This window comes from Gobius niger, assembly GCF_951799975.1.
Source record: "Gobius niger genome assembly, chromosome: 6".
Classification (NCBI taxonomy): Eukaryota; Metazoa; Chordata; class Actinopteri; order Gobiiformes; family Gobiidae; genus Gobius; species Gobius niger.
The window spans coordinates 1,422,599-1,443,662 of record NC_136857.1 but is presented as its reverse complement, the minus strand read 5'-3'; the positions used below and the strand labels follow the sequence as shown (position 1 = coordinate 1,443,662).

Here is a 21,064-nt window from a genome sequence, read left to right as displayed (position 1 = left end):
GGATTGTTCAAATGCTGCTGAAGCTCTAGTTCCCGAACTGCACAGATCTAACAGTCGACCCATGAAAGGTTAAGGAGTTAGATGCTCGTGTTAGAGCTTAGAGGATATGATTTGATGGTTTCGGATTGAGCCCCTGTTGGTATGTAATCTATAGTACACTATAGTGATCATTGTTCATATGCTATAGCTAAAACTGTGCTCTGGTATAATCTGTTTAAAAAGCCATTCAGAGCCTAAATACTTATTTATTGTATTTTCTTTTCTAAGGTTTTCAACTAAATGCTCTCAGAGGCAAAACAACAAAGTAGAAAATAAAAAGACGTAATGAAGCTGAGTTGAGCCTCTGTCCTCCATCTACTTTTGGCTTTTTCAAGTTTAGCCCACATTGACTTTTAGAAAACTTGACACCTACAAAAAGGGATTGTAACTTTTTGTCATGTTTTTGTTGTTTTTTCATAACTTTTGTGGCTTTATCGTCGTGTTTTCGTACGTTTTTGTGACTGGCTTTTTTGTTGCTTTTTTCATTGCTCCAGCACATTTTTGTCCCGTTTTCATCCTCGTTTTTTGACGCTATTTCGAGCTTTTAGATTTCGGTCTGTGTTGGATGGTACAGCATCACCATGACACAGTAAATGGAATAAACAAAGTGATTACCAGGGCTGTGTCTGTGGACATCACCACTGTAAACAGATGAGGATGAGGCTTTATAATTGTAGAACAGAAAGGTCTTTTTTCACAAATGCTTTTACAAAACACTGAAGGACAATCCACATTTAACTCCACTGCAAAAAAAAAACGACCAGGTGTTTACTGCACATTCTATCATTGTTAATAAGTCTGTGCGTTGTCCCAGGACGGAGCATGGATTCAGGGGAAGATTCTGTGAGCGTGCCTAAAGCTCTGAGCCCCTGGGAGAGCGCCTCGGAGATCCCCTCGGAGAGCGCCCTGGAGGGGGTGGACTTCTGGCAGATCGGACACTACGGGCCCATCTGTAAAGGCAAACTGAAGAGGAAGGACGGCAGCTCTCAGCCGGTGGTCGTCAAGTCTCTCAGAGGTAGAGTTCAAATACTTCTAACACTTTCAGCTGTACTGTGACGGGAAACAGTAGCATACTTGTGACAGATACAATGACAATTTCATTAAGTATTGCGAGAGCTGCAGGGCCCTAAAATATGTTGGCTCTTGAGTAAAGGCTCCTGCCATTCCCTTTAACCTCTTAACTCCCGCCTGAACCGAGAGGAGCTTTTTCCTCACGTCATCAGATTTATTTTCCAACATTTTTTTGTTGGGTGTTCAACTCATTTATATAACTTTTTTGTCATTTTTTTGGTAAAATTTTTGTCTTTTTTTTAATCGATTTTTTATCAAATTTTAGTCATTTTTTTGTCATTTTTTTGTCATTTTTTTGTCATTTTTGTCATTTTTTTGTCAAATTTGTATTACATTTTTGTCACATTTTTTTTGTCTTTTTTCTGTCTTTTTTTTTTTTTTTTTCAATTTATCACATTTTTGTCATTTTTTTTGGTCATTTTTTAATCAAATTCTTATCAAATTTTTGTCACATTTTTTGTCATTTTTTTTTGTCGAATTTTGTCACATTTTTTGTCATTTTTCTGTCATTTTTTTTGGTCAAATTATTGTCCTTTGTTCGACTATTTTTTGTCAATTTCTTGTGACATTTTTGTGACAGTTTTGCCACTTTTTCATAAATTTTTCGTCACTTTTTAAAAAAATGTTTTCGTCACTTTTTTGTCACATTTCCATCATTGTTTTCGTCTCAGTTTTGTTGCTATTTTCTCACCTTTTTTCCAGAAGCTTTTGGATTGGGGTAAAGCCAAACTGGAGAAAATGTGCTCGGATCAGGCGGGAGTTAAGGGGTTAATGACTGGACACTTAAAAAAAAGAGAAATGATTTTCTCACAGTATTTTGTGTATTTCTGTTTGAAGCTTTGAAAAGTAAAGCAACTGCCATCTTACAATATAACACCAGCAAATGCACCCAATCTAAAAATGGTCTAAACGTGAACTATGTTTACCTATATTTGGGGTGAGAGTGGCGCAGATCAAGTGCACAGTGTCATTGTGTCATTGGGCAAGACACTTTGCTCAATGGTGTGTGAACAAAAGAGTTAAGGTGAGTGGTTTCCTGATATACACTGCGTTCCAAATTATTATGCAAATTGGATTTTTGTGTCAAAAAGGTTAGAAAAAAAAACAATAATAATGAAACTCATGGATGGTGTCGTGTCTCGGGGCTCCATGAATCACTGACATTAATCTCAGAGACCTGGGATGATTAGTTTTCAGGTTAAGCCCAGTTAAGGGAAAAACTACTGAAAAAGGATGTTCCACTTTATTAAGCAGATCATCATTTTCAAGCAATAGGGTAAAGAAATAGGGTCTTTCTGCTGATGAAAAGCGTGAACTAGTTGAATGCCTTGGTCTAGGTATGAAAACCTTCGATATTTCATGAAAGATGAAGCTTAATCATCGAACTGATAAGAGATTTGTGGATGATTCAGACACACACAGGTTTGTGCAGATAAAGGTACAATATGGACTGTTTCTGCCAGACAAACACATCAGATTAAGAGAACAGATGCCACAAAGCAGCAGACAGGTATTTGAAGCTGCTGGTGCCTCTGGAGTCTCCCAAACATGAAGGTGTCGGACCCTCCAGAGGCTGCAGTTGTGCATAAACCTTCTGTCCGGCCTCCCCTAAACGGTTAATTGAAGCTGATGAACAGAAACGGCTGCAGTGGCTCAGAAATACATGAGGACTCATTTTCAAACAGTCTTGTTCACTGATGAGGCCGTGTGACCCTGGATGGTCAGATGGATGGAGGAGTGGATGGAGGTGAATGACCACAATGTCCCAACAAGGCTGTGACGTCAGTAAGGAGGGGGCGGAGTCATGTTTTGGGCCAGAGTCATGAGGAGAGAGCTGGTCGGCCCCATTAGGCCCTTTTAGGCTCCCTGAAGGTGTGAAAATGACCTTTGAAAAATATGTGGAGTTTCTGACTGACAACTGTCTTCTATGCTACAAAAAGAAGAGCCGTGTTTTCCCGAACAAAATCCTCTTCATCATGACAACGCACCATGTCCTGCTGTAAAGAAAACCTCTGCATCACTGGCTGCTATGGGCAGAAAAGGAGAGAAACTCATGATGTGGACCCCCTCCTCCCCTGACTTCAACCCTGTTGAGAACCTTTGGAGCCTCAACAAAAAAACTTCTATGAGGGTGGGAGGCAGTTTTCATCCAAACAGCAGCTCTGGGAGGCTATTCTAACATCCTGCAAAGAAATCCAAGCAGAAACTGTCCAAAAACTCACAATTTTAAGGGATTTAAGAATTTTGAAGCTGCTTCACACAAGGGCTCCTATGGTCAAATATAACTTGACCTGTTAATATTTTTTTGATTGAAATAACTTCTGATTTCAGTAAATATGACCTCCTAATGCTACAAATGCAACAAATGACCATTTTCAGTTAATTACAAGCTTTAAAATGTATTGAAACGATGAGTTGCAGAATAACTTGGAACAGTGGATTTTGAGGTTTTTACTATATTTATTTTTGAAAAAAATACTGTTTTCACTGGGAGGTTTTTCCACCACATTTAAATGATCCTCGACCAGTTAAAGACTTGAAAATTATGCTGACTCTCATTTGAGTTGTATTGACAATTTAGAAAATCTTAGAAAAATGTCATTTGCATAATAATTTGGAACGCAGTGTAAAGCGCTTTGAGTGCCTGATATAGAAAAGCTGTATATAATTGTGAATGTTTTAGGAAAATTTTTACTAAAGCAGTGGGTCAGTCCCAAAAGAGGATTGGGGAACCATTTTTAGTGGGTTGTGAGTGTGTGTTTATGATTACTGTTGATGAATAGTTTTGGTCGCGTCAGGACCCTTACGAGCGATGCTTGAATGAAGAGGACTGAGAGGAAGGACTGTATTTTCAGATACTGTAATATTGTAGTCTTAATGTTAACACCACAATGAGTAACATTTCACCAAATAAAAGGAATAAAACACAAGCATTTACTTCACTCCAGCAGTGTTCATTTCGTCGAGTAAAATATTTAGTCTTAATTTTAGTCCGTGTGACAAAGTGGGTTTGTTCCCTTGTGTGTGTTTGTTATTTTGCTTCGTTTGTTTCGTTTGCAATATACACCAGCCGGCAATAACCCTCAGATTAATGTATAAGTTAATAATTATATCATTCACCTGTATCACCTGGAAGAAAGGAAGGGGCGTGGTCTTTGTCGGCCATTTTAAAATCTCAGGCTGGACCATGTGGTCGGGGGAAACTGGTTTAACTTTGCTTTGTGTTTCCTTTTGTTGATGATGTTTGATTTGTATTGTGTCTTTAATTTGATTTGAACACCATTTAATTTTATGTAACATGTTAATAACTTACCTGCTGAACTGTCATGTGGAACTCACCCATGGAGCTAATGGTACTTTCCGGTGGGAGGTTCTTTCCCACTAGGAGGAAGTATAAAACCTGACTGCTTCTAGTCATGGGGGTCATTTTTGTATGTGACATGTGGGTCACTGAGAAGTTCTGTTGGGCTCGCAAAATAATGTCTGGTGAGAACTTTACCTTTGTTAAGTCTGTCCATTTCAACCCCTTGTGGCAGCTTCCTCACACAAAGTGATATTTTTGTGACTAAAATTGGACTAAAACTAAATGAAAAGTTTCTCATGAGACTAAAACTATGACTAAAATGTCCAGATATTTGAGTCGACTAAAATAAGCCTAAATAAAAATGAAAAGGAGAGACTAAAATCATCCAAACTTGTATTGAGCGTCTGAAAGAGCCTCAGATCATGTTTAAAGGATCAGCTCTGAGCTTTGTTCATGTGGAGCAGCTCCATGAAGCAGAGGAACAACATTAAATATGATTATAATGAATATTATCAATGCAAAGTCCACTAAATTAGTCTTAATTTTAGTCGACTAAATTGACATGCAATTTTTTGACTAAATCTCGACTAAAATTAAATTACATTTTAGTCAAAAGACTGAGACTAAAACATGTAGTTGTTGAAACATCCTTAGCTCTCCTCAGGCCGGACAGTAACTTTACTAACGGAAGCCAAAGATTAGATTTCAAAGGTTCGGTCCTCATCCAAATCCATTTTGTGATTAATGGGAGCGTGTTTGTGTTGCTGGCAGAGTATACACAGTATACACAGTATACACAGTATACACAGTATACACAGTATACACAGTATACACAGTATACACAGTGTACACAGTGTACACAGTGTACACAGTATACACAGTATACACAGTATACACAGTGTACACAGTGTACACAGTATACACTGTGTATACTGTGTACACAGTGTACACAGTATACACAGTATACACAGTATACACAGTGTACACGGTATACACAGTATACACAGTATACACAGTATACACAGTATAACGTGCCTTTATAGTGAATATTTAACGCTCTTCTTTGTGCAGACGGCCCGGACAAACCGGAGGCGCAGGAGTTTGTGGAGCTGGTGGCCTTTCACTCCCGCGTGTGCAGGCATGACAACTTGGTGCGGGTGTTGTTCTGTCAGACCAGTCGCCTCCCCATGTTCCTCGTCCTGGACCAGTGCTGCCCCGGGAACCTGCTGCACTTCCTCTGGACTCTCAGGAATGTAAGAACACAGGTCCATATATAAAAGTATATATATATATATTTATATAAGTGTGCAATCCCAGTAACGCTGAGACTAGTTTTTATTCTCTTTCAACAAGAACAATCTAACTCCAGCAGATCCATCCAAGGACTTCTCAGAGCGATCAGTGTTCATGGTGGCAAAGCAGGTGGCGGCCGGCCTGGTGAGTCAGGGCAGAAACAACACTGCAAAGAGCAAGTAAAAAATGTATTACTTAATTACTTTCCCTAAAAAGTAATAATGTTTTGCCGGGCAAAGTTTTCTTGAGAAAAAAAATCCTGTTTTAGGAAATAAAATCTAGCCATTTCTTGTTCAGATAAATTTACTAAAAACATGCTCGTTTTTATTGTAACAAAGAAAAACTTTTTGAATCTTCTTCAGTTTTAGACAAAGAATATTTTTTCTTGGAGAGATAAAACATTCCATTCTTTAAAGTGGGCGGCTCGGTGGCACAGCGGTTAGAGCCTCAGCTTCACAGCTCGAAGGTCCTGGGTTCGATTCCCACCAGGACGGGGCCTTTCTGTGTGGAGCATGTTCTCCCCGTGTCTGCCACTAAAAACATGTACAATAGGTGAATCCTCCAGCAGGTGATTCTGACCGTCAGCCTGGCTCCACATCATGGAGGCGGGTCCCCGGGCGAGGGCGATATTTTCCTTAAATATTAGTATTTATTTATTTTCTGAGGACATTTTGCTTAACTCTAGCTGTTTATTTGCTTAAATTTAGTGTTTCTTTCTTGTTTTATGATGAGAAAAATATTCTAGAAATAAGAATTCTTAGCAGAATTTTTTCCTTAAAACAAGACAAAATGTTTCCTTGTTTTTAGTCGGGTACTTTTTGCTTGAAGGACAATAGAGGTTTGGGCTGAGTACCGTTAAACGCAGGGCCGGCCCGAGCCCATGTGGCGCCCTAGGCAAGAATTTGGCGCCTGGATCGCCTATGCCAAGAACCGGCCCTGGTTAAACAATACCAGTGTCTAAAAAAAATAAACGTTTAGGTACTAGTATAAAAAAATTAAAGTATCAAAAGCAGGTACCGAAAGACATCAAATCTTTATATTCAAGTTCTGACGCCGTGAAATTTAAATGTAAAAAAAAAAAGTGAAACACAATTTTAAAAAGAAAAAGAAAAAAGTGGGAAAAATTGGGGTAAATTTGGGAAAAATTTTGAAAAATTTTGGGGGAAAAACAAGGAAAGTTTTGGGAAAAATTGTGGAAAACAATGAAATAACGAAAAGAAATGGGCAAATAATTGAACATTTTGGGGAAATAAAAAAAAAAAAATCAAATCCAATAAAAACATAAAAATTGGGAGAAATTTGGGTAAAAAAATTTGATTTGAAATGTGTTTTTCTCCCCTTTTGTTGTTGAAGGAAGTTTCTTGGTTGTTTCACCTCAAACAAATGATACAAATGTCAAAGAAATGAAATAGAATGAAAAGGAATAACATTATTATTGTGTTTTATGGTTCCACATGTCAAATAATTTAGTAGGTATTGAAACAAAAATAGCGGTACCCAGCACTATTTAAGGCTCTCCAGCTCAAACACCAAAACATTTCTCTGATCTGTAAAATACGCATTACTAGAAGTTCATTTATTTTTGCTTCCAATGAAAAAACGATTTGTCAGAAGCACGTTTTGAAGTTTAAGAGTCCTCTGGTTTGAGCACAGGTGTGTCTGTGTGACCCCCCCCTGCAGGATTACCTGTGGTCCGAGCACAGGCTGGTGCACGGGGACGTGGCCGCCCGGAACATCCTGATCGGCCCGGGACTGTCGGCGCGCGTGTCGGGACTGGGCGGGGCCTTCAGGGCGTGGAGGGCGGAGTCAGCGCTGAGCAGAGCCGCACAGGGGCCGCTGAAATGGCAGGCGCCGGAGAAGATCATGATGCAGCTCAGCCTCGACAGGAGCGACGTGTGAGGCCCATCACGCTTTAGATCATTATCGTAGATGTTATTGTTACCTTTAAACACTTTTACTGGCACTTATCATTCAGTGTGTGTCTGATGACCTCAGTGGAGAGTGAAGCACCTTATACAGTTTTTATATACACTGCTCACAAAAACAGGGCACACTCAAAAAACACATCCTAGATGTCAATCAATTCGATTTTTCGGATGACAATCTTTATTCATAGTGTAGGGCAATGTGTTGAGAACAAAATAACATAAGAATGATGAATGGAAATCAAATTCTCAGCCCCTGGAGGTCTGGATCCAAAATTATAGTCAAAATCAAAGTGACAAATCAGGTCACTGGTTGATCCAAGTTCTGTAGAAATTCCTCCAAACGAGTCTGTATCATCCTCAGTCGTGTGTGTGGCCTCCACGTGCCTGAATGCACTCCCTACAACGCCTGGGCAGCTCCTGATGAGACCACGGATGTCCTCCTGAGGGATCTCCTCCCAGACCTGGATTAGAGCATCAGTCAGCTCCTGGACAGTCTGTGGTGCGACGTGGCGTTGATGGATGGACCGAGACATGATGTCCCAGATGTATCTATTGGATTTAAGTCTGGGGAACGGGCAGGCCAGTCCAGAACATCAATACCTTCATCATGCAGGACCTGCTGACACACTCTTGCCACATGTGGCCTGGCATTATCAGGCATCAGAAGGAACCCAGGGCCCACAGCACCAGCATATGGTCTTACAATAGGTCTGAGGATCTCATCCCGGTCCCCAATGCCAGTCAGGGAACCTCTGGCTCGCACATGGAGGGCTGTGCGGCCTCCAATGAAATGCCTCCCCAGACCATCACTGACCCACCACCAAACCGGTCATGCTGGATGATGTCACAGCAGCAGAACGTTCTCCAGGGCGTCTCCAGACTCTGTCACGTCTGTCACATGTGCTCAGGGTGAACCTGCTCTCATCCGTGAAGAGCACAGGGCACCATTGGCCAATCTGCCAATCGCTGTGTTCTCGGGCAAATGCCAATCGGGCTGCACAGTGTTGGGCAGTAAGCACCGGCCCAACGCCCTCATACCCCCCTCATACCGCCCTCATACCCCCCCTCATACCCCCCCTCATACCCCCCTCATACCTCCCTCATACCCCCCTCAAACCCCCCTCAAACCCCCCTCAAACCCCCCCCATACCCCCCTCATACCCCCCCTCATACCCCCCTCATACCTCCCTCATACCCCCCTCAAACCCCCCTCAAACCCCCCTCAAACCCCCCCCATACCCCCCTCATACCCCCCCTCATACCCCCCTCATACCGCCCTCATACCGCCCTCATACCACCCTCATACCGCCCTCATACCGCCCTCATACCCCCCTCATACCACCCTCATACCACCCTCATACCGCCCTCATACCGCCCTCATACCGCCCTCATACCGCCCTCATACCACCCTCATACCGCCCTCATACCACCCTCATACCCCCCCTCATACCCCCCTCATACCCCCCTCATACCCCCCCTCATACCCCCCTCATACCCCCCTCATACCACCCTCATACCCCCCTCATACCCCCCTCATACCCCCCCTCATACCCCCCTCATACCCCCCTCATACCCCCCTCATACCACCCTCATACCCCCCTCATACCCCCCTCATACCCCCCTCATACCCCCCTCATACCGCCCTCATACCGCCCTCATACCACCCTCATACCGCCCTCATACCGCCCTCATACCCCCCTCATACCCCCCTCATACCACCCTCATACCCCCCTCATACCGCCCTCATACCACCCTCATACCGCCCTCATACCACCCTCATACCCCCCTCATACCGCCCTCATACCACCCTCATACCACCCTCATACCCCCCCTCATACCCCCCTCATACCGCCCTCATACCGCCCTCATACCACCCTCATACCGCCCTCATACCACCCTCATACCACCCTCATACCCCCCTCATACCACCCTCATACCGCCCTCATACCACCCTCATACCACCCTCATACCACCCTCATACCCCCCTCACACCCCCCTCATGGAGTCGGTTTCTGACCGTTTGAGGACCAACATGCACATTTGTGGCCCTCTGGAGGTCATATAGGGCTCGGGCAGTGCTTCTCCTGTTTCTCTGGCACAAATGAGCAGATAGCGGTTCTGCTGCTGGGTTGCTGACCTCGGTCGCCCCCCCCCCCAGGTCTCCTGGTGGACTGGCCTGTCTCCTGGTATCTCCTCCATGCTCTGGACACTGCGCTGGGAGACACAGCAAACCTTCTTGCCACAGCACGAATGGACGTGCCATTTTGGATGAGCATCACTCCCTGAGCAGCTTCTGTGGGTTGTAGATGCTCCTCATGATGCCTCTAGTGGTGAGAACACTGGACAAATGCAAAAGTGTTCCAAAGATACGGTACAAAGGATGAAGACAGGGAAATGGTCTGTGGTTCCTCTTTTGGAGTGATCTTGCTAATTGCCTCTCATTTCCACCTGTGTCTGTTTAATTTCCACAACACCAAGTGAAACTGATTCATAATAAGCGTGGCTTCCTAACTGGACAGTCTGATATCCCAGAAATTTGACTGACTTGGAGTTACATTGTGTTTTTTTAGTGTGCCCTAAGTTTTTGTGAGCAGTGTATATATAGTAAACACGAGGCTGAGTATAAGCAGGCGAGAGTTTGATCGATTCCACTTGTTTAGGTTTTATCTTATTTTATATTATCTTAAAAGCTTTGAACAAATGTGCTTGATACTTCAAAATAATAATATCATTACTCTTATTTGAGTAAACTCTCCTCCCTGTGAGCGCCGTATTTGTTCAAATGCATCAATTGCAAAGTCTAATTTATTTCCCCCCTGTTTTCTGATTTCCAGGTGGTCCTTTGGAATCTTACTGTATGAAATGATTACATTAGGTAAGACAATGAGTGATCTTTATTCTTGGGGGAAAACAGCTTCTGATTCACCCCGGGGGCCCCTTTTCACACGTGTGGGAGTGCTTTGTGGGTCGGCCCGAGACCGCCCTAGTCCGTGTTCACCCGCGCCCGCACCAAACATCGCACCATCAGCCGTCAGCGGTTCAACGAACGTGTTCCCATGACAACGGACGTCATCAACCTGTCAATGCACAGACACGCGTGCTGTTTAGACCCGCCTTAAAGGGGCTAGATGCAAGCTAGCCATTTTATACTCACTACTGCCACCTCAGGTCATACGCGTAACTGCAGGCTCTATATTAAGCTTTTGTTTTTATTTTAGAGGCCGTTGTGGTGAACAGGTCTGAGCTCATTTGGACATTGTTGGAACATGGGGTGGGAGGAATACATCATTTTAACATTTTTATAGTTCCTTTAAGTGCTGCAGTTGGATTCACACTGACCTAAAAGTGCTGCTCTCGGGCCGAAAGTCCCTTCAGGTCGACCTAACTAGAGCCTGTGTGAAACAAAGGTTCTGCTGAGCCGTGGCGTTTTCCAAACAGCGCTTCCTCTTCGCTCTCCTCTTCCTCTTCTTCACTGTAAACACTGCATTATAGCGCACGGGGCAAACTCCATGCCCCAAAAACGTGAGTAATATTCCAGTCCAGTCCAGTCCGGTCTGTAGGAGGGAAAGCTTGGGGTGCGATCACTGTTGTGCATGACATCACCATGGCAGTCTGTCCAGCCCATTTACTGCACCAGGCCCCCCCCCACAACCCCCCCTGAGCAAAAGTCTAATCTACAGTCTGTGGTTAGAAACGCAAGGTTGTGCCCAATGTCTGTAATGTCACACCTTTCTGCTCCTTCAGTGTAATGATTGACGTCTCTGCCCATCCAGGCTCTGCCCCGTACCCTGAGCTGGAGCCGGTGTCTGTTCTGCCCAAACTGCAGAAGTCGTACCGAATGCAGAGGCCAAACAACTGTGGGGCGTCTCTGTAAGTTACACCGGCAAATGTAGCTAAAGGTGATATTAAAAACAGTAAGGGTTTCATTATCTTCCTGCATTGAAGCAGCAGATTGAAAGACAGGCTGCACGAAGATATAACAAGGACTTTGCACGTGTACTTTTTACTTCTACTCGTGACATTATTTTGAAGCACCATTTTCTGAAGTAAAACATTTACTCTTCCCACTGTGAATAAATCTGTAAAAAGGCTTAAAGAAAAAGGCCACCGTTTTTCCACACTGAGATATGTTCTTACCTGAGCTGTGACGAGTTCTTTAGGACCTGTCTGATCTTCAGTCACGTAAACACAGCGCAGACGGCGTTAGCATTTAGCCTCTCCCTCTCTCCTCTATAGCTCCAAAACAGGTCAAGATAGAAGCTACCAAGCTCTTCCACGTTTTCCCTATTTAAATATGGTTACGTGAAGTGTTCCACTACAAAGTATAATTACACACAATTAAACAATGTGGATTTTCTAAGCGGATAAAAGGGGGAACTATATTGTAAGGCGTAATAATACCAGGAGTACGTTGGCGTCCGCACAGTAAAGTGAAGATATTACTTTGTGGATGTCGAAGTACACAAAGTATTTAAATTCTATATATTATGTAAGGGTCGGTGCTTATTTTCCCGATAATGACCAGCGTTCTATACATGATCCGCTTATTATTCGGCCATTTGCAACTGAACACACACAACATAAACTTCGTACACTTTTATGAAGGTCGAAAGGTTTATTTAATGACTTCCGCGACAAATAGTTCCCAAAGGTTTGCGCGTTGCTCGGCAACGTTTGGCTAGGCTAGAAGCAGCAAGGCTAGCAGCTAGCCTAGCTACTTAGCTGAAGGTGCAGTTGGAGGAATGACCAGCGTTCTATACATTATCCCTTACTTAAATAGGGAAAACGTGGAAGAGCTTGGTAGCTTCTATCTTGACCTGTTTTGGAGCTATAGAGGAGAGAGGGAGAGGCTAAATGCTAACGCCGTCTGCGCTGTGTTTACGTGACTGAAGGCACGGGGGAAGATCAGACAAATGAACTCGTCTAAGCTCAGGTAAGAACATATCTCAGTATGGAAAAACGGTGGCCTGTTCCTTTAATGATGACGTACGGAAATTAGTAGAATTGATATCAACTTTTAATTCATATTCATGTATCTTGACATAAGAATGATCTCATATTTATGGTGTTTTCTTTGGAAATATCAGATTTTTTATGTCCTTTCCTATTGATGCAAAAAGTTAATAAGACTTTCATGCAAAATAGTTACTTTACTTTACACTTCAGTGAATATTTTGGACGACTCTGCCCACCTCTGGTTCTAATGTTCTGAAATGTTGAAATAATGAGGTGAACTTTCCCACAACACATTTAGTTCCAAACTCATCACTTCTCAAATTCAATCATTGGTTCAGTTTACCTTTAATATCAGCGATGATGACCTTAACTTTTCACAACATCATTAAAGCAGCACTAAGTAGCTCTTGCCCCTCGAGGCCATAAGCGCCACAGCAGGCGTCCGAGCGAGATCGATGTTTTTACTTATTAATTGTCCGTGAGAGTAAATACTGCGCTCACAGGAAAGACAAAGAGGGATATCGTACATCCAATTACACAATGGATTTTATTTTTTTCACTCAAACTCTGCTGTAAATGCTGTTTATGTGGCGCTAGCCCACAGTTAGCTTTGCCCGTTAGCCTGTTAGCTTCTTCTTCATGATTCTATTGGTTGCAAGTGTGGTTTTCTGGCCAGAGACACCAGGGGGAGATGAAAGACCCTCCAATCCTCCCATTAACACTTAACCCCCAGAGGGACTACGGGAAGGATTTATTAAGGTAAACATGTTACTTAGTGCTGCTTTAAGACGGTCCTTTTGACTCGCGCCGACAGAGCCGTGGGAAGATGTTTTAGTTAGGGGGCGCTGAGGGACAATATGTACCCCCAAAATACTTTTTCTGTGCGTAAATCCTGTTTATTAACCTCTTAACTCCCGCCTGAACCGAGAGCATTTTCTCCAGTTCAGCTTTACCCAAATCCTGTAGGCCAGTGTAACGGCTCATTTGAAAGACCTACAAAACTAAATGGATCTTTTTCCTCACGTCAGATTTTTGTTCATCACTTTTTTTGCCGGGCAGTCGACTCATTTTTGTCACTTTTTCGTCAAATTATTCGAATTTTTTTTGTCAAATTCTTCTTTCGGCCATTTTTTCATCACATTTTTCTCACTTTTTTGTAAATTTTTTGTAATTTTTTTGTAATTTTTTTGTCACTTTTTCGTCCTTTTTTCGCATTTTTTGACAAATTTTTCTCACTTTAAAAAAAAAAAATGTAAATTTTTTGTAAATATTTTGTCACTTTTTCGTCAAAATTAATTTGCATTTTTTTGGTCAAATTCTTGTCACTTTTTCATCCATTTTTTCTCACTTTTTTCACATTTTCGTCCTTGTTTTCGTCTCAGTTTTGTCAAATTTTCGTGACTGTCACTTTTTCGTCAAAATTAATTTGCATTTTTTTGGTCAAATTCTTGTCACCTTTTCGGCCATTTTTTCCTAAATTTTTCGTCAATTTTTTCTCACTTTTTTGTCAAATTTTTGTCACTTTTTCGTCCATTTTTTCTCACTTTTTTGTAAATTTTGTAAATTTTTCGTCAATGTTTTCTCACTTTCTTCACATTTTCATCCTTGTTTTCGTCTCAGTTTTGTTGCCATTTTCACACTTTTTTCCAGAAGCTTTTGGATTGGGGTAAAGCTGGAGAAAATGTGCTCGGTTCAGGTGGGAGTTAAGGAGTTAATATTGCCTGCAGTTCACAAACTATCCACCAGGGGGTCCCGCAGCGCCCTCAGCACCCTGGGCTCCCACGGCCTTGCCAATAGATGAATGAAAATGTAAGAAATTGGAATAGAATCAATAAAACGGGCATAAAGCATTTTTCCAGTGTCCGGGTTGACCTTTGGCTTTACCCAAATCGAAAAGCTTCTTGGGGGGAAAAAAAGCATCCATATAGTGACAAAAAGGAGAAGAAAACGAGGATGAAAACGCTTCATAACTTGACAAAAAAAAGGCACAAAAGAGCAAAGAAAAGCAACAAAAGCTCAACAAAAGAGCAACAAGAAACAGGTCAAAATGAGATGAAAAAGAATGCGAAAAAAGCGACGAGAAAGCGAGGAAAAAGATCAGTTTTATAGGTCTTAGCTTTCAAATGAGGTGTCACACGTTTGGATTTGGGTAAGGCAGACCTGGGGGGTGGGAGGTTTGCGACGTGTGTTTTGAATGTGATCTCTGTCGTCCAGGTACGAGCTGATGAAATACTGCTGGATGTGGAGCTTTAAGGACCGGCCGGCTTCGTCCACCATCATCAAACTGCTGGACTCGTCCCTGTACCTGGCGTCCAGTCGACCCATCTGTGTCCCCAGTACCATCGACACACTGCAGTACAACGCCAGTGCAGGGATCAGTACTTAGATACTGCAGTCCTTCATTACACTCACTGACAGAAGCAGCATCTGGATATAATTACACTGCAAAACGTGGAGTCTAAGCAAGTAAAAAATGTCTTACTTTAAGAAATAGGTTCTTATTTTTCCCCGAAAAAGTAATAATGTCTTGCCGAGCAAAGTTTTCTTGAGAAAAAAAAATCTTGTTTTAGGAAATAAAATCTACACTGGAAAAAAGGAAATCTTACCTGAGACAAAAATGACTTAAAAGTGCTTGAAATAAGACTTTTAATGGTAAACGGTAAATGGTCTCAACTTATAAAGCGCTTTTCCACCTACATTAGGCTCTCAAAGCGCTTTACAGCAAGGATCCACTCACCCATTCATGCTCTCATTCAAACACCAGTGTACGCAGACACTGGGGCAATGTGGGTGAAGTGTCTTGCCCAAGGACACAACGACAGCGTGCACTTTCAGGAGGTGGGATTCGAACCCCTGACCTTCCGATCATGAGACGACCCGCTCTACCATCTGCGCCACTGTCGCCCCGACCCGTTTTAAGTTCCATGAAGTCAAAATCACTATTATGCAGCTGGATTTGTGATGACTGTACACTGAGACAACCGGTTGATCGGCCAATGCCCCCCGTCTTCTTTTTTTTACTGCTGTTTTTTTTTTCAGACCACTTTTACCTGACCTGTATGCTAATTTTTTTTTATGCTAATTTTGAGACCATTTTGACTCATCTTGAAACAAGATTGCCAATGGAACTAGACAGGTTTCTCTCGTCTTTGACTATTTCGTCTCATTTCAGGTTTTCTTTCTTATTTTAAGCGTTCAAGTTAATGTGTCTTATTTTAAGCTAATAAATGCTTGTTCCTTTGGCAATCTTCTTTCAAGACAAGTCCAAACCTGCTCAAAATTAAGCATTAAAAGTCTTATTTCAAGGACAAATCAAGAAATGTTTCTAAGATAAGATGGCATTTTTTCTAGTGTAGCCATTTCTTGTTCAGATGAATTTGCAAAAAACAAGAAAGAAAAACTTTTTGAATCTTCTTCAGCTTTAGACAAAGAATATTTTTTCTTATTTTAAGAAAAAATAAGCTTAATATTTACTTAATGTAAGAACTGATTTTCACAGAGAGATAATACATTCCATTCTTTAAAGTGGGCGGCTCGGTGGCACAGCGGTTAGAGCCTCAGCTTCACAGCTCGAAGGTCCCGGGTTCGATTCCCACCAGGACGGGGCCTTTCTGTGTGGAGCATGTTCTCCCCATGTCCACCACTAAAAACATGTACAATAGGTGAATCCTCCAGCAGGTGATTCTGACCATCAGCCTGGCTCCACATCATGGAGACGGGTCTCCGGGCAATACTTTCCTTAAATATTAGTATTTATTAAGAACATTTTGCTCAAAAATGTGTGTCATTTAGAACATTTTGCTTAAATCAAGCAACATTTAAGTAAAATATCCACAATTTTTCACTAAATAAGAATGTTTTCCTTAAATTATTCCATTTTCTGAGGACATTTTGCTTAATTCTAGTTATTTATTTGCTTAAAGTTAGTGTTTCTTTCTTGTTTTATGATGAGAAAAATATTCTAGAAACAAGAATTCTTAGCAAGAAAAAAAAACCCATTGGCAGAAGTTTTTCCCTTGTTTTTAGTCGGGCACTTTTTGCAGTGTGATTATTAAAGTCATCCATGTTACAAGCTCAAAGAAAGACCTCATGGATTATTTGTTTTACGACCACACGGGCACATTCCAAGACGACGAGTCAAGACTTCACGGGGGTCAGATTTAATACAATCGGCTTGTTGCACAATGTGGCTACGCTAGTTCCTCTGAACTGAAGCTGTGGGCGCTAGTACTTCCTGTTTGTATTAATTTCCATTAAGATTAGCTTAGACCTGTGAGTTCCTTTTGTCTTGAAGCTAAAGGCTAATTTAAACTCGCCTGAACCGAGGAGGTTTTTTTTACTCACTTCATCAGATTTTTTTTTCCATCATTTTTTTTGTTGGGTGTTCAACTCATTTTTGTAACTTTTTTGTCACATTTTTTTTTTTTTTTTTTGTCAATTTTTTATCAAATTTTTGTCACATTTAGTCACATTTTTGTCATTTTTTTGTCAATCTTTAGGTATTTTTTTGGGTCAAATTTGTATCACATTTTTGTCACATTTTGGTAATTTTTTTCGTCATTCTGTAATCAAATTTTTGTCATTTTTTGGTCACATTTTTGCCTCTTTTTCATCAATGTTTTCTCACTTTTTTGTCACATTTCCATCATTGTTTTCGCCTCAGTTTTGTTTCTATTTTCTCACCTTTTTCCCAGAAGCTTTTGGACTGGGATAAAGCCAAAACTGGAGAAAATGTGCTCGGTTCAGGTGGGAGTTAAGGGGTTAAAGGGGGCCTATTATGCAAAATCGACTTTTTCAAGCTTTACATCATGTTATTAAGTCATTCCCTCATTAAAACCATGCCTGAAGTGTTGCCTTGGCACATTCACGTATTTTCGAGTAATCTGTAGAAACTCTGATGGCGGCCATTTTAGGGATAAAACGCCTGATTCCTTCAGGAAACGCCCTCGACCTCCAGGATACGCCTCCGACCTTTCGTCACCAGCCGAGTAACCAACCACTGCTCCTCAGCAGAACCCCCTCCCCGCAGTGTCTAGCCCTAAGATGTAAACAGAGTCATCATGGAGGTTTAGCTTCATGTGTTGTGAACCGGAGCCACAGCAGACTTTTACAAAGACACACATCAGTGTTTCTGTTACCTAAACACCCAGGATTAAAACCGGTGACAAGAACGCTTATTTCAGTGTCTGGTTCTGCGCTGGGCCTTGATGATGCACAGAGCCTCCGGAGAAAGCTAATGCTAAGCTAAACCTCGAGTCATCACGTGAAAACGAGAAATATGCACAAATAAAGTCAATAAAACCACCACACACATAAAGAACCGTTTAACAATGATCACACACGGAGCCAGGCTTGTTGATTTGGAAGTTTATTGCTCACATTTCATCTACAATGGGTCGTAGCCAAGTGGTTTTCTCCCGGAGCTAACAAGCTAGCCGCGACAAGCTAACGGGAAAATTCAATGAAAACAAGCATATCATGCATTGAAAACGTCACTAAAACAGGCAACTGCTTGAAGCAGCCTTTATGATGATCACACACTGAGCCGGGCTTGTTGATTGTGTAGTTTATTGCTCACATTTCATCTACAGTGAGTCGTAGCCGAGTGGTTTTCTCCCGGAGCTAAGGCCCTATTAGCCACGGCAAGCTAACAACCTTCACCTTCACAACATTCATTGAAAACAGGCAGCATATTATGCACAAATAACGTCAATAAAGCCGGCAACTACTCGAAGCAGCCTTTACGATGATCACACAATGAGCCTGGCTTTACACATTTGTGGTTTATTACAGACTTTTCATCAACAATGAGCTGTAGTCGATTATAACAAGCTAACGGGGTAACCTCGAAAAACCACTGTCCACCTGCACAGATAATGTCCGTCTTTGAATCGTATGGGCTCCTGCAGATCCTGGTGTCGTCCATGGGGGTATAGTTAGAGATCCATAGGGCATGGCAGATGCAAAGAGAAGCCTCCAAACAGCAGTTATTTTTCAGGCAAGAGCCCCTTCCAAGCGTCCGGTGTGGAAGGTTCGTCTTCAAATCATATCCTGTGTGGCCATTGTTCACAAAGTGATAAACAGTAGCTCCTTTCCAACAATAAAAATTAAAATGCACCGATCGTAGTTTCAATACTGTTGAGACGAGCGCAGTGTTGTTGTGATGCCACAGACAGCGTGTGGAGGGGGCGTGTCGGAAAGGGTCAGAGGTTCTTAAAGAGACAGAGGCCTATTTCAAGTCATTTGCTAACGCCATTTTGAAAGAGCAATTTTATATAAGGCAGTTATTCTAATTTACTGCATTGACAGACCAACAGAAGGTTTCGTCATCATTGTAGTGTGATATAGACTGGTGCTATGTGGCTGAAAAAAGCATAATACCCCCTCTTTAATGCATTACACAATTTGAAATAGTGCCTTTTTATGTATATTTTTTTTTATAGCATGTTAGCCTTTAGCTTCAAAACAAACTATCAATCCTTCATGATCACAGGCGTCTCCTCTGAACTCGTTACATCATGATTTGAACACACAGTAAATGATCAGCTACCGGGAACTCACCGCCCACAACATAATCTTTAGAAAATATGATTATTATTCCAGGAAAAGAAAACAGACAGGAAGTCCGGGCGCTCACACCTTCAGGTCAGAGGAACTAGCATAGCCACACCGTGCAACAGGCCAATCGTTTTCCCCAAAAGCACAAATAAAAAAGTGAAGAAACCACATTGAAAAGATCATCGTTTTCACACATGGTTCCTCTCACTTTGCTTTGGTAAATCCATGTTCTTCACTGACCGGGCCGTGTGATGGAATGGAATAAAAGACACTGTTGCTTTTTGTGTTAATGACATTTTTTTAATTGTCAAAATAAAACAAACCAAATTGCGCACGCCGTGTTTCCTCCACAGTCGGAGTAACCGGCCGAAGCTGTAGCTCATGTCATTTACAAACGGGAATCCGAGCGTTTACACGAGCTGAACGTCGGGATAATTTCGATCAAGTGTAGATTGAACTTGCAGATGCAGTCGGACCTGTGCCAGCTCGAACTTGAAATCACAATAATGTTTCTCGTTTGCGCCAACTGTGATGATGTGTTAATTACAATGTCAATGTAACCAGTGGTTCTCAACCTGGGGGGGTCGCCGGATCGTTTAGATAAAATACACATATTTTCATAAGTATAATCTAATGTTTTATTGTAGTACCCGGCTGAAAATATGGTTTGACCCCAAAAAAATGGCTACAAAAGGTTTTTTGAATGATCGGATGCGTCTTCATGGGACAATCTTCATCACACAAAAGTAAAACTAAAGCACAGGAGAGATTATTCCTTAGCTGAGCTGGAGGAATTGAGAAAAATAACAGTGTTTTTTTGTGTGAAAAGAACTGTTGTTGTGATTAGGGCTGAAACGACTCATCGATTATTCACTGCAAAAAGTCAATATCAAGCATTGGCTTAAATGACTTGAGGAAACGGTCCGATCAGGAAAAGTGTCTGAGTGAAAACCGCTCAAAACAAGAAACAAGTTCACTTTGCTTGTTTGAGGAGAACTTTTTGGTCAATTTTTTGTCATTTTTTCGTCATTTTTTTAATAAAATTTTTGTCATTTTTTTGGTCAAATTTTCATCAAATTTGTGTCATTTTTTTGTATTTTTTTTAGCCGTTTTTTGGTCATTATTTGGTCATTTTTGGTCACATTTTTGTCATTTTTTTTGTAATTTTTTTTGTCATTTTTCGTCATTTTTTAATCAAATTTTTGTCATTTTTTTGTCAAATTTCAATGACTTGAATTGAGGAAATGTTTCTTGTTTTGAGCAGGTTTTCACTCATTTAGACACTTTTCCTGATCGGACCGAGTTTCCTTTGCTTGTTTGAGGACATTTCAGGCCAGTTCTAGGGTAAATCTCGCTTGAAATAAGAAAGTCAAATTGCCAATGAGATAAGATAGATAAAATATACACATTTTCATGAGTATAATCTAATGTTTTATTGCAGTAGCCGGCTGAAAATATGGTTTGACCCCAAAAAAAAAATTGCTACAAAAGGTTTTTCAATGGTTTTCTGTAGTATCAGGTGAGCTTGTTAACATACTAAAAGTTTACATTACGGGCCGGTAAGTCCGTGGTTCTTACAGTGGTACTTACAGTGGTACTTCTTGGTATTTATTGTGGTGCTCAAAGTGGTACTTACTAGTAATTAGGGTTAGGAGGATTAGGGTTAGCACAGTATCTCTCATTACTAGGAGATACAGTGGTAATGCTCTTAGTAATGAAGGTTGTACTTCTATTTACTTTGGTACTTTAAGTGATAGTTTCTAGTAGTTACAGTGATACATCTGTACTTATTGGCAATTTCAAGGATACTACAGCAGCAATTCATAGGTAGTAAATGTGGTACTTCTACAAACAGAAGTAAAAGAAGTACAACCTTCATTACTAAGAGTTACCACTGTATCTAGAAGTACATAAT

The 21,064-nt window shown here is 41.4% G+C and overlaps 1 protein-coding gene across 1 annotated transcript; it reads left to right on the top strand.

Moving 5' to 3' along the window:
* Positions 1 to 861: 861 nt before the first annotated feature.
* LOC306964366 (tyrosine-protein kinase STYK1) lies at positions 862 to 15,003 on the top strand (the record flags this gene model as incomplete). The annotated part of the gene is made up of 7 exons (XM_079558357.1): positions 862 to 1,054; positions 5,486 to 5,667; positions 5,768 to 5,851; positions 7,388 to 7,602; positions 10,470 to 10,510; positions 11,409 to 11,505; positions 14,806 to 15,003. The coding sequence occupies 7 exons, from the start codon at positions 862 to 864 to the stop codon at positions 14,975 to 14,977; spliced, it is 984 nt and encodes a 327-aa protein (XP_079414483.1). The 3' UTR covers positions 14,978 to 15,003.
* Between the last annotated feature and the right edge of the window lie 6,061 nt (positions 15,004 to 21,064).